This window comes from Trachemys scripta, chromosome 25 (assembly GCF_013100865.1).
Source record: "Trachemys scripta elegans isolate TJP31775 chromosome 25, CAS_Tse_1.0, whole genome shotgun sequence".
NCBI classification, from domain to species: Eukaryota; Metazoa; Chordata; order Testudines; family Emydidae; genus Trachemys; species Trachemys scripta.
The window spans coordinates 6,588,042-6,602,259 of NC_048322.1; the positions used below are offsets into that span (position 1 = coordinate 6,588,042).

General features: G+C 54.6%; 1 protein-coding gene across 1 annotated transcript in view; it reads left to right on the forward strand.

The window, feature by feature from the left end:
* Positions 1–12,358: 12,358 nt before the first annotated feature.
* The window catches only part of CTDNEP1 (CTD nuclear envelope phosphatase 1), a 19,500-nt gene continuing 17,640 nt past the window's right edge, over positions 12,359–14,218 (forward strand). The window contains exons 1-5 of the mRNA XM_034757041.1: positions 12,359–12,426; positions 13,017–13,077; positions 13,218–13,298; positions 13,502–13,728; positions 13,982–14,197. Coding sequence (XP_034612932.1) covers positions 12,375–12,426; positions 13,017–13,077; positions 13,218–13,298; positions 13,502–13,728; positions 13,982–14,197 — 637 coding nt within the window. The 5' untranslated portion in view covers positions 12,359–12,374. The remainder of the gene's footprint in view (positions 12,427–13,016; positions 13,078–13,217; positions 13,299–13,501; positions 13,729–13,981; positions 14,198–14,218) is intronic.

A 14,218-nucleotide genomic window follows, 5' to 3' on the forward strand; every position in this document is an offset into this window, starting at 1 on the left:
GGCCAAATCAATGATCCTCAAAGGTGTTTTAGACGCCTAACTCCCATTGATTTCAACAGATGTTTTGGTGTCATCTGATAAAGTTTGTGGGTGACCCCTGGCAAATAGGGGGAAGCGTTAATGCTTAGGATGGGACACCGCTTGGCTAGTTTTTTACTAGGGCTAAATGTACACATAGACATCTAGGATCCAAGAAGGCCCTTTCTCGCCCAAAGAGGTATTGGGATCCCGGCATTTTCTGGGTGTCTGTGCTGGCGTGGCAGGGCAGGCCACGCTTACCGCATGGGGGACTCTATCCTGGGCAGCCGGGGCTCTGAAAAAGATTTGGGCATCATGGCGGGAGATCAGCTAAACGTGAGGGCATGGATCTGATAAAGGGAGAGACTGTGGTCGAATGATGCTGGGGATGGATCAACAGAGGGATCCGGAGAAGGTGCAGAGCAGTTATTTGACCTCTGGATTCAGCCCAGGTGAGACTTCTGCTGGGGTCCATAACTCAGGGAAGATGGTGATAAACTGGAGAGAGGTCAGAGAAGAGCCATGAGAAAGGATGAGGAAAATTGACAGTGAGAGACTCAAGGAGCTCAATCGAGTTACCGTCACAAAGGGACGGTTCGGGGGGGGGGAACTTGATCATGTTTCTAAGTACCGGCATGGGCAGCGGGTATACTAGGCAGGGGAAGGCTGTGCCTCCCCAACCAGCCTGGTGTGGCCCCACCCCCACTCCTGCCTCCTGTTGTCTTCTGTGGCCGAGAGGCTGGGGCAGGCCGGCTGGGGAACGCGGTGCGCATGAGACCCCCCCCGGCTGGGGCCACACTGCACGCCCAGCACTCCGGCCGTGCCAACGGCTGGAAGCTAGACGAATTCAGACCGGTAATAAAGTGTGAAATTTTAACCCTGAGCGTAATTAACCAGCGGGCCGATTTACCCAGGTTGGGGTGGATTCTCCATCCCTGACCTTTTTTCAATCAAGATGGGATGGTTTTCTAATAGGAATTAGAGCCCCCCTGCTCTAATGCACCAGCCCCCAATCCCCTCCCAGAGCCAGAAGAGAACCCAGGAGTCCTGGCTCCCAGCCCCCCTGATCTGACCCACCAGCCCCCAATCCCCTCCAAGACCAGGGAGAGAACCCAGGAGTCCTGGCTCCCAGCCCCCCGTGCTCTAATTCTAAAAGGAATTATGTCAGGGCAGTTCTCAGACTAAAGCGGAGGCTCTCAGCCTTCCCAGACACCTGTACCCCTTGAGAACCACTGGATTAGATGGTCACAATCGGGGGAGGGGGTCAGCACAGGGGGGCCAGGGCAGCTTGGCCCCATCACATCACTATTTACGGGCCGTAATGGCGAGTGACGGGGGGCGGGGTCTCAGAGGAGGGGGCAGGGTCTCTGAGGGAAATGGGTGGGGCCTCAGAGTCTCTTCTAGCCTGGGAATCTCTGACTCTGTAAATACTCTGGTGTTCTCCTTTCCTTCTCCGTATCGCAAGGAGAGTAGGGATGGGATTTTAACCGGCATCAGTGAGCCGGATACTAGAACACTGTGTCCTCCGGTGGCCCGAAGGAGCTCGATTTAGATCGCTTCTTGCATGCGAGCGAGTGTTTAGTCTAGGGAGAAATGCAACGTTGTGGCTTCTGGCAGCTCCTCCTTCACAGCTGGCACGAAAGGCCTCCCGAAGCGCAGGGCAAAAGCCTGAACAAGAACCAGGGCGGTCGCGAAACCCAGATGCATTTAAATTTGGAAGGAGGCGGCTTTAGCTCCACTCGCAAGGGAAGCGGTTGGTTGACTAGTTCGTGATGGCTTCAGATCAAGTCCTGGATGCCCTTTGTAGAAAATGCCTTTGTTGAACACACTTTTATTTTCGGCTTAATACGGGGGTGAGATTTCAACCGCCTGGGATATACAGGAGGGCAGGAGAAATACTTCCTTTTGTTTGTTTTAAACCCGCTGCCTGTTAATTTTCCTGCCTAACCCCTAGTTCTTGTGTGATGTGAAGTGGTAAAGAACGCTTCCTTATTCCCGTTCTCCACGCCATTCGTGATTTTTATAGACCTCTCCCCTATCCTCCTTTGGTCGTCGCTTTCCCCAGCTGAACACTCCTGGTCTTTTTCATCTCCGCTAATGTAGACCTGTAGCGAGGCGGTGGGATACCCCACAGCCCTGCTGAGGGCCGGACCTCCCCTAACGCCAATGTGGGCGGAGCCACCACGTCCGGCGCCCGCCCCTCAGAGGTCACGGCGCCGACCTGGAAGTATAAAAGCCCGCCAGCAGAGTTCAGTGGGGGACAAGCCGGCGGAGAGAGCAGATGTCTGTGGCCAAGCTCCCGCTTGGGAGACAGCCGCAGGCCACGACTGACCTGAGGACTCACCAGGCCAGCCGAGCCTACCCCTCGCCCGGTACCCCGAGGAGGACTGGCCAAGCCTGCCCCGTGCCAGCTATCCCGAGGAGGAGCCGAGCCTGCCCTCCGCTACCTACCCGGAGGAACCGATGCTGGTGGAGAGCCCCGAGGACACTAGTCCGGCCCAGGTACCCTACGAGGGGGAGTGTGGAAGTAGCCCGGGGGCAGCCGACCACAGTCTGGCTGCTGCACTGCCGGAGCCGATGTCAGTGTGTTGCGGCCAGGATCCCCACTGACAGCAGCGAGTTTCCGCCGCTGCTAGGGCCCCGGGCTGGGACGCAGTGGAGTGGGAGGGCCTGCGTCCCCCCTGCCACCCACTCCTTGGGTGGCAGACTCCCCCTTTCCCTGGCCTAGAGAGGCTGAGACCTGGTGCTCACTGACCCAGCCCCTGCTTAAGGGCCTGAGCTCCTAACCGTGTGTTTGCTGTCCCACACTACCGCCGGACCAGGACTGACGGCGGACCAGAGCGGGGCAGTGGGATACCCCACAGCCCCACTGAGGGCTGAACCTCGGCTGAGACTGCTACAAGATCCCATCGTGTTGTATGCAAAGACATAGGTGTGATTGTTTTTCCAATGTGCGTGGCTTTGCATTTATCACCATCGAATTTCCTCTGCCATTTTGTTGCCCGGTCACCCAATTTTGTGAGATCCCTTTGGGGCTCGTCGCAGTCTGCTTCCGCAGTAACTATCTTGAGTCGGTTTGTGTCGTCTGCAAGTTTTGCCCCCACACTGAAATCTACGAAAACTTGTCTACTCAGGCTGGGCACGTGGGACTTCAACAGAAGTGGATTCAAACGGCACGGCGTGCCAAAGTCTTGACCCAAACGTTGGGGCAACTCTGCCCTCAGAACCGATTGTAATTACAGAGATCAAGGCAGAAATCAAATATTCTTGCTGTCTTCAACAGCTTTTGCCCCACAAACAGTGTGTGTTGCGCGCGCGCACACACAAAAAGCAACACTGTTGTATTTCTCCCAAGACGGAACACTTGCTCACAAGCTGGGAAAAAGAACATGCCAGGCAGCTTGACAGCGCCACCTGGTGCCATGTGTGATGCCACTAATAAACTTTGGGAGTTCAGAGCAGCAGCCGTGTTAGTCTGTATCCGCAAAAAGAACAGGAGTACGTGTGGCACCTTAGAGACTAACACATTTATTAGAGCATAAGCTTTCGTGGACTGCGCTTATGTTCTAATAAATTTGTTAGTCTCGAAGGTGCCACAAGTACTCCTGTTCTTTTTTTGGGAGTTCAATTTACGTAGCTTGTCGAAAAGCAGGACAAGAGGTAACTTGATCGCCGTCTAGAATTGCCTTTGGCTCGGAGAGGAGAAACGAGATAGTAGGAGGGCTTCTTCATCTGGCCGGCAAAGGCAAGGTGAAATCGAGCGGAAGCCGGAGAAGTTCAGACCTGAAATGAGGCCTTGATCAGCGTCTGGTTCTTGAAACGGAGATCAAGTGTCTTTTTGTGGAAGATCCGGAGGCCCTCTGATCAATTGGTACCTGAAACCCAGAGCACTCCCCATACTGTTCCCATCACGGGGGCTCTGTGGGGTCCCCACAAGCCAGCGCTGCGTGTACATTTCAGTCCGGGGGGAATTTCTAGGGATGGAACAAAACTGACCCTATCTCAGGCTGTGGGGTGGCATCTGTGAGCAGCTAAGTGAGGGGGAAGGGACAGCAGTTTTCAGGGGTGACCCCCCCCCAAACTTAAAACTGCTCCCAGGCCTTTTTTCTTCTGACGCACAACTCCCAGTGTGAGCAGGGCCACCGAGTCAGCTGAAAGAACCAGTTGCTTGCGGACATGAATGCCTGTTGGCAGATCTGCAGCCCTGCTCAGCCTCCCCCAAGACTGTGATACCCCAAAAGGAAAAGGAGGGGGCATGGGGTGGGCTGGTGAGGGGGGCAGGGAGACGCTGAAATCGAGGATCTCCAGGGAGGGGGTGGGGGGAATGGCAGGACCCTTGGAGAAGACAATGAGTTTTTTGGGGGGGGACTCCTGTCAGGCCAGGCGCTTCATGGGTCCCCACCTTCATGCTGATTGCAAATGGTCCTGGTTTGAGCAGGGGGTTGGACTAGATACCTCCTGAGCTCCCTTCCAACCCTGATCTTCTATGAACCGGACTTCCCTGGATAACACACACCAGACAGCATCCCTGAATTAATTCCTTTTAGAAAAACACCCACGCTTGAGCTAAAATCTACCAGTGATGGAGAAGTGCTCCCGAAACCCTTGGTAAATTGTCCAAAAGGTGAACTCGCCTTACTGATTAAAAACATGCACCTGTCTGAATTTGGCCAGCCGTTGGGTTACGTGGCCATTTTCTGGCATCGCGGAAACCTCTGCCCGGCTTTATTTGTGTGTCCCCTGGGAGGCCAGGAACAAGGTAATAGCTGCGAAAGACTCACGTGACGTCTCTGGGGATCTCTGGTTTCTTTCCTGAACCATTTAAGTTCCGGCAGAGCTCGGTCATGAGCGGGTCTCGAACCTGGGGAGGCAAGAGTGACTGGCCCTAGAGGGAGGCTCTACCCCACAGGTCGATTGGCAGAGTCCCAGAGCAGATGATTAGGAGCTGGACCAGGAAGCCACCTGCTTAATTTTCCTGGCTTCCTGACCTGGCATCTCCCATGTGGTTCCAGGCTTCCCGTGTGTCCTCTGCCCCTGTCCCCCCCAGTATTCTCCCAACTCCTGCCTTGTGCTGGCGGACTCCCGCTCCGACGGGTCAGTTGGGAAGCCCACGACCCAGCCCTGCCGCTCTCACCTGACCAGGCCGAGGGGTAACGCAGTGGCTTTCGGTTCCGGGGACCCTGAGCAAAACTTTGCCCTTCCCCAGAGATGGTGTGAGTAGCTGGACGTGACGCCTAGGAGGGGGCTGTGGGTCATCTTCCTTTTCTTTCTAGCAGCCCGCCTCCGGTAAAAGGTTCTGGGGCCGTCGGCAAATGCTGCTTGGACAGGAATTGTGGGGCGTTCAGAGGTCGATCCGGGAGAATCCAACGCAAAAGGCATCTTCCTTCACGGTCAGGTAGGTTCCAAAGTCTATGGGTTGAGTGAAACCCCAACCTTTGAGATCTTGGAGTCCTTGTGGGTAATTCTCTGAAAACATTCACTCCATGTGCAGCGGCCGTGAAAAAAGCGAACAGAATGGTGGGAATCATTCAGAAAGGGATAGAGAATAAGACAGAAAATATCCTATTGCTTCTCTATAAATCCATGGTACGCCCACATCTTGAATACTGCGTGCAGATGTGGTTGCCCCATCTCAAAAAAGAGATATTGGAGTTGGAAAAGGTACAGAAAAGGGCAACAAAAATGATTAGGGGTCTGGAATGGCTTCCGTATGAGGAGGGATTAATGAGACTGGGACTTCTCAGCTTGGAAAAGAGACGACTAAGGGGGGGAATATGATAGAGGGCTCTAAAATCATGACTGGGGTGGAGAAAATAAATGAGTGTTTATTCCTTCTCATAACACAAGAACTAGGGGCCGGCAAATGAAATGAATAGGCAGCAGGTTTAAAACAAACAAAAGGAAATTTTTCCCACACAACACACTGTCAACTGGTGGAACTCCTCGCCAGAGGATGTTGTGAAGGCCAAGACTAGAACAGGGTTCAAAAAAGAACTAGATAAATTCATGGAGGATTGGTCCATCAATGGCTATAAGCCAGGATAGGCAGGGATGGTGTCCCTAGCCTCTGTTTGCCAGAAGCTGGGAATGGGCAATAGGGGATGGATCACTTGATGATTCCCTGTTCTGGTCATTCCCTCTGGGACACCTGGCATTGGCCACTGTCAGATGACCGGATACTGAGCTGGACGGACCTTTGTTCTGACCTACTATGGGCGTTCTTATGTTCTTATTTGGGGAAATATGTAAGGAACAATTAAGCTTCCTTGGGGAATCTGATAGTGGAAACTTTAGCAGGCCCCACCTGAACAACGGCACATGTGGGCAGAGGCAGGTGTGTTGGTCTGCATGAGCCTGAGGAAAAAGACCTCGCTAGATTTATTTATTTATTTTTTGGGCAGAGTGCTGTCCAGAAAGAGGCTTGGAATTACAAGCCCATAAATTGCCTCTTGCTGGTTTTGATTCCTCTTGTGCTCAGTGCAACAGGACTTTGGGCATAAAGAGGATTGCGTCAAAGGTACCCTGACTCCGTCAATGTCTCCTCCCCACAGACGTGACCCCTATTTTGGTGAATAGCTTGGATCTAAGAGAATCACGGGAGATGGTCAAAGCTGTGTAGGTCAGTCAATTTTTCATGGCCATTTCCATTAGAAGGGGAAATTGATACATATGCATCAGAATTCTCCCCCCAAAAATATACTTCTTGTTTGGCCAAAAATGTCCACCAAGTCCTATTTCCTGGACTCAGAAGGCAGGTTCCTTGTGTCACAGTTTATGCTTGTGATCCCCCTTCTCGGCCTCTTTAACAGCACCCATTGAGGCTCACTAACCCGTCACCTCTCTCAGGGGTGGGCAGGGACCCCTGTCACTCCAGACCAGCGGTTGCGGCTTGCGTCCTGTTAGGTTTCATGGCCTACAACATGGAAGAGAGATTTAAAAACCTCAACTCTACTCCTTGAACGGTTGTAAGATAAGGCTACCTCACTGCACCATCTCCAGAACGAGAACCCCCAAAACAGAGAGAGAAAACAGGCTGCTCTCTAAGGCAGGATTCAGCCTACCTTACTCTAGGCTGGCTCTCTGCACACTCAATCTGAAAGTCCCACATTGGACTGTTCCTTACAGAGCCCCCTGCCTCCAAGCAAGGCCGGGACACCCCCTTATTCTTAAAGCGATGGCTTGAAAACGGAGTGAAAAATGACAAGCTACCACAGTCTGCCGTTTGCCTCTTGCTCCAACCCCACTCTGTTCACATGTCCAGCTGCCTTGGCTTCAGAGTCATTGTCATCCGCTCACTGGGGCGTCCATTGTTTTTTGTAGGGTCTTCCACTCAACTGCAACAACAACAAGGAGTCTGGTGGCACCTGAAAGACTAACAGATTAATTTGGGCATAAGCTTTCGTGGGTAAAAACCTCCCTTCTTCGGATGCATAGAGTGAAAGTTACTCTACGCATCCGAAGAAGTGAAGTTTTTACGATACTTGACACCACTCAACTGCGTTGATTCAGATGCATCCCAAACTTGTAGTCCTTCCCAGCGGGGAGTGAGTTAACTCTTTCCACCCAGTGGGGAGCAATCCCTAATGGGTAGGTATGACAGATGCCATAATCCTATGCAGTATCTTTGGGGACAATATTGGGGCTGGTCTACACTGGGGGGGGGGGGATTGATCTAAGATACGCAACTTCAACTACGTGAAGAGCGTAGCTGAAGTCGAAGTATCTTAGATTGATTTACCTTGGGTCCTCACAGCGCGGGATCGACGGCCGCGGCTCCCCCGTCGTCTTCGCTACCGCCGCTTGCTCCGGTGGAGTTCTGGAGTCGACGGGGAGTGCGTTCGGGGATCAATATATCGTGTCTTAATGAGACGCGATATATCGATCCCCGATAAATTGATTGCTATCCACCGATAGGGCGGGTAGTCTGGACGTACCCTTGGATTCAAGCTATGACAGGTTTATGCAGGGTCATGTCCTACTCCGGGAGGGAGGGTCACACCAGAGTTTCTCTGGGAAGAAAAATCAGTAGCAGGTGATTACACTGAATAAACCATGCTAGTGAGGTGGTGGCTTCCATATACAGGTCTGAGCTGGGTTTTCCAGTTGCTACAAGACGAGGAAAATGCTTTTGGTATAAAAGGATAAGCTGGAATTGATACTGGCTTTGTCTCTGACCCACCCACTGGCCAGGACCTTCAGCCCATGGGCTGGAAAGGTTTTTGGCGCTGTATGGGGGGACTGGTAAGCTTTCGGCGTGAGTACAGGAACTTGTACTTCATCTTCTCCATAACGCTTTCACCTTAAGAATAAATGTCCTTGCTGAGACAGCCCGAGGGGCTGGGCTTAATCTGTGCTGGGTCTCAGCCCCGGCACCTCTGGGCCTGGCCGTTCAGAGCCCCGGCACCTCTGGGCTTGCTGTTATGAACGTAAAAAAAAAAAAAATTTTTGCTTGAGCCCCGGCATCTAATCGCTTGAGCCCCACTGCCTCTTTCATTTGTGGCCCGATCTTTAGATGCATTAATTATATTGATTACTTAAGAATCCCCAGTTACCCCTTTGAGGGTTGGCAGGTTCTTGTCCCAAGATCAGGCCCCGTATTATACACATTATTATATAGCTGGGAATCCCAGTCAAGCAACACTCAGATTAAAGGAACTCCTCTCTATTGAAAACAAAATAATTGTTGAATACAATTTGCATGGTCACAAACACCCCAGCTCAGTAAGGTCGATCAAGATGCTACACAATGTACCTCGGCACATCCATCTACTCACACTATCCCTTGTAGAACCATCATCTTCCTCTTCTGTGAAGGTAGCTCGTGTACTTGTTACGGATGTCAGTTCGTTGCCAGGACATTCTTGGGGTTGAGTTGTGTGTTCCTGTGGTCAGAAATCCCGCCCCCCCCAATCGCTCTATTTTCAGTTCCCTAATCCTTGGGGTTTCCGTTGGGCCGATCAGAAGGTTGAGGGATGTGGGTCCCTGCCCGAGAGGTGGTGGCTGACAGCAGGAAGCTGTGGGCACAGGCAAAACGTAACTGTTTATAGTGGGGGGGGGGCATGGGGCATGTATTTTGAATCCACTTTGCTCTCCTGGAGCTTGCTGGTGGTTGGTTCACCCTGTCGTGGTCCCTGGGAAGTTCAGCGTAAATCCCCGGTCTCGAAGAAGTGACTTGCAGAGCCTGCCCAAAGGTGACCGCTAGGGGCTTGAGATGAAAATGGGACCAGATCAGTGGTGGGAACTGTGACACAGGGATTAACCTGCTTGGGTGTCTTGGGTGGTGGCTTCTACTGCCTAAAGGGGCTTAATTGCTCCTTCTAGTCAGCCTGACGGAAAAGTGGCTCAACCCGTCAACTTTTAACGAGGTCTGCGAGCATCTATCGATCAAAGTCGTTCCCGCCTTCCAGGCTAATATCTCCAGTGCAATCGAGGCTTATCCTTTGAAATTTCCCCCCCCTCTAGGCAATTCCTCTGAGGTAGAAACGGAGGCTGATGTGACGGTAGGCCCTTCGCCGAGCCGTGAGGCAGCTCTGAGGTCCAGGGACCAGGTGGAGGTGGTGAAGATGACCGCTAAAGGTAGGGGGGGAAATCCAGTGATTTACAGCGATCGGGGGAAATACGGTAGCCCATGGGTGGACCGGGCCCCCCGTTGGATTAAAAACAGCTCTCAGGGATGGTCTAGGTATACTTGCCCGTGCCTCAGTGCAGGGGGATGGACTAGATGTCCTCTCAAGACACCTCCCAGCTCTACATTCCAAAGAGTTTGCTATCTCCAGAGAAGGTGAGAAATGACAGCACAATGCGGGATGTGATTGCCCCATCTCAAAAAAAGATCTATTGGAATTGGAAAAGATGCAGAAAAGGGCAATAAAAATGATGAAGGGTCTGGAACGGCTGCCGTATGGGGAGAGATTAATAAAACTGGGACTTCTCAGCTTGGAAAAGAGATGGTGAAGGGGGGATATGAGAGAGGTCTATAAAATCATGACGGTGTGGAGAAAGTAACTAAGGAAGTGTTATTCACTCCTTCTCATAACACAAGAACTGGGGGTTGGCAAATGAAATGAATAGGCAGCAGGTTGAAAACAAACAAAAGGAAGTATTTTTTCACACAATGCACAGTCAACCGGTGGAACTCTTTGCCAGAGGATGTTGTGAAGGCCAAGACTAGAACAGGGTTCAAAAAAGAACTAGAGATGGAAGATGGGTCCATCAATGGCTATTAGCCAGGATGGGCAGGGATGGTGTCCCTAGCCTCTGCTTGCCAGAAGATGGGAATGGGCAACAGGGGATGGATCACTTGATTCCCTGTTCTGTTCATTCCCTCTGGGGCACCTGGCATTGGCCACTGTCAGAAGACAGGATACTGGGCTGGATGGAGCATTAGTCTGACGCAGTACGGCCGTTCTTATGTGGGGTGGAGGGCAGTGGACTCAATTCGCCAGCTTTTGAGTGTAGTAATTTTGAAGGCAGCATGGGGAAAGAGAATGAGGTTGTTTTGAGGGCAGCGGGGGGGGGGAGCACAGAAGGGCATGTGACAGTGGTTGATGGATGGTTGAGACCGTTGGCCAACGGGCGACTGGAGGTGACGTCTCATTAGTGAATGCGAAGATAGGTATTAAATATCTTCCAATCCAGACCGGAAGATGCGTCAGTCCAACACAAAGTTATTGGGATCAATACAGGGGAGAAAAGCCATTGCCTTTCGCTCTGTGCTAGCCAGGAAGTCAGATGGGATGGTCCAATGGTCCCATCAACTCTACGCAAGCTCGCGGCGCCAATTCTAACTCTCTTGTCTCTTCCCCACAGGGGCCATGAAGTATCGTGGGGTGGCTTTGGTGCTGAGTGGGTTAGCGGCGGCTGTCTCTGTTCTCTTCCTCGCCGGAGGAGCCCTCTTGGCACGTCAGAGGTGCAGCAACGTTGCCGTCTGACTTGTTTTAGAGTAATTTTTTATGGCCGAGCAATAAATGGCAGATCTTGGGTTCTGGTGGCTGTGGCTCAATGGAGAATGTGGAGCGGTCTTCTGGCATGGCTGGGGCGGGGAAATCTCTACGACAGGCTCTGCATACTTTTTTTTATTTTTAAGCCTGTTCCTGGACCTTCTGGAAGGCCATGGGTCTATTTTGACTACCCTTCGATGGGTTGGGTTGATAGTTGAGTTTAATAGCGCCTTCAGCTAGTGGACCTCAAACGGTGTCACAGGAGCAACCTCCACTGGTGGGGAATTCCAACACCTCCCCTCACAGGTCGGGTTTTCATTTCTGTTGGTCTGCTTTGGCCTCTTTCTCGAGTTTGGTCCCATCTTTCTGAAAGTGCGGGTCTCAGAAATGGCTATTATACTCCAGTTGAGGCCTCACCCAGGGCGGAGCAGAGCGGAACACCAGCCTCCCGTGTCTTGTGTATGACATGCCTTTTAATGCACCCTCTCTTTTGCGACTGCATCACACTGTCTTTTCTTCACACAACACACTGTAAACCTGTGGAACTCCTTGCCCGAGGATGTTGTGAAGGCCAAGACTATAAGAGAGGTCAAAGAAGAACTAGATAAGTTCACGGAGGATGGGTCCATCAATTGTTATTAGCCAGGATGGGCAGGGATGGTGTCCCTAGCCTCGGTTTGCCAAAAGCTGGGAATGGGCAACAGGGGATGGATCACTTGCTTCCCTGTTCTGTTCCCTCCCTCTGGGGCACCTGGCATTGGCCACTGGCAGAAGACAGGACACTGGGCTCGATGGATCTTTGGTCTGACCCAGTATGGCTGTTCTTATATGGGGGCGGTGGAGCTGGAGACAAGGCCGGGGGAAGTGAGAGATTTGACCAGGTTGGGGGCGCCGGAGGAGGTAGTGCAGGAGTGGGATGGACAGGGGTCCTTGAAGTGGGATATGGACCCCCCTGCCTTTATGGGCACCATGTTGGGGTGTGAGCCTAAGAGCAGTGTTGGTGGGGCGGGACTCTCACCCCTTTGGGATGGGACCAGGGAGTGGGGGCCTTGGGGGCTTCAAGGAACTCTTAAGCTGACCCCCAAATCCCTCCATGTTGGCAAAAGTTTGGCCAAGATGCAGATGAGGTGGCTAACTCAGTGCCTGAAAAACACCCCACCCAATGAAGCCCTAAAACGACTGGAAAGGACTGCGTCCTTCTCGCCACCCCCAGGTATCATTAGGGGTTGTCTACAACCTCTGTTGCCGCCCCCTCCCCCACCATATTTTATTGAGCAGGCAGCGCGTGGGACGCCTACGTCCCAACATGGCGCCGCCCAGGGGAGGGCCTCCCGCTCCGTGTGCGGGACTGTCGCCGTACGGTGTGAGGTCATAGGGAGGCGCCGACGCAGAGGGGCGGGGGGAGGAGGGAGTGGGATGCTGGGCGAGCTGGTGGCTGGGGCAACGGGGGGGCTCGTCCTCATCGAGGGTGAGGGGGAGCTGGGGAGCGAGGAGGAGCAATGGGGGGAGGGGGAGCAATGGGGGGGAGCTGGGGAGCGAGGAGGAGCAATGGGGGGAGGGGGAGCTGGGGAGGGGGAGCAATGGGGGAGCTGAGGGGTGGAATGGGGGGAGGAGAAACCTGGGAGTGGAGAGACCTGGGGGGGAGGAAGCAATGGAGTGAGCTTTGGGGGGAGGGGTTGCAATGGGGGAGGGGGAGCCTGGAGCAGGGGGATCTAGGGGGAGCAATGGGGGAGGGGGAGCCTGGAGCAGGGGGATCTAGGGGGAAGGAAGAAGCAATGGGGGAGCTGGAGGGGAGAGGGCGCTAGGGGGGAGGGATCCACGGGGGGAGGGGGACCCTGGGAGAGGGAGGAAGTGGTGGTGGGGGGGAGCCAGAGGGCGGGGAAGCCTGGGAGCTGGCAGGAGCAGAGGGGAACCTGGTGGGAGCAGGGAGAGCTGTGGGGGGAGGCTTGTGGGGAGCTGGAAGGGGAGGGGGGTCAGAGAGGGAGCGGGGTCTGTGTATATCCCTATGGGGGGGGCGGGTAATCCCCATCTCACCGGCCCCGGGGCCTTTCCCCGCAGACACCATTGAGTGCGAGGGCCGCAGCCTGCTCAAGACCTTTGTGGCAGCTTCAGCGCACAGGTGCGTGCGGTGGCCCCTCCCCCCCAACACCCTCCGCATAACCCACAATTGCCCCTTTGATCCCCAGTGCCCCCTTGTGGCCTGCTGCTCCCCTACGCTCATGGCTCATCCCTGTCCCGCCCCCCACTTTGTGCTTCCAGGGGGGAATCCGTCCACGTTTTCGGCTTTGAAATCCCCGAGGAAGAGTTCCGGGCCGGGTTTGACCCCGATGTGACTGTGCGGTGAGTCCCCTCGCCTACCCCCCAAGCCAACACCCCTCCCCCCCAATAAGTGGGGCCAGAGGCACAGGGTAGCTGCCTGCTCTTGACGCAACAGGCTTAGGCTCTCTGCAGACTCAGGCAGCGACGCGTTGGTTACACCGGGGCAGCTACCCCCCTCCCACAGCGAACCCCCTGGGTTGACCTTTGACCTCTCTCCCTCCCAGGTTGCTATACCAGGATGGCTTCACAGATCCCCTGCGCTGGACCGGGGAGGCCGGGGGCTTCAGCGGGGAGGAGTTCACAGCGCTGGGAGTCTCGGGGCAACTGGCCAGGGGACCCGCGGGACCTGCCACCGTCGTCCTGGACTCGCTCAGCTGGCTTCTGCTGCGCCAGCCTCTGCCCGCCGTCTGCCAGGCGCTGGGACGGATCCCGATGGCGGCTGCCAGCGCAGGTCTGGACTCCCCGGGGGCGCTGGGAGCCAGGGTTCCTGGGTTCTCTCCCCGGCTCTGGGATGGGAGGGGGGATGGTGGGTTAGAGCAAAGGGAGCTGGGAGCCAGGACTCCTGAGTTCTATCCCTGGCTCTGGGAGGGGAGTGGGGGCTGGTGGGTTAGAGCAGGGGGGGCTGGGAGCCCGGACGCCTGGGTTCTCTCCCCGGCTCTGGGCGGTGTGGGGGTGTCTGACCTCTCCCTTTCCTCCTCGCTCAGGCCTGCGTGTGACGAGGATCCTGGCCTTGCTGCATGGCGACCTGCACCCGCCGGGCCTGGTGGAGACCCTCCGCTCCCTGGCTCGAGCCGTGGTGGGGGTGGGGCCAGCCCCTGAGGGCGTGGGGAGTGGGGGGGATGCCCCCCGGCTGGCCTCCATGCTCCAGCGTAAGGAGACCGGGAAGGTCCTCGAGAAGGTGGGGGAAGGCAGGCGGAGACGCCCAGATCGGGGGGGGGGGG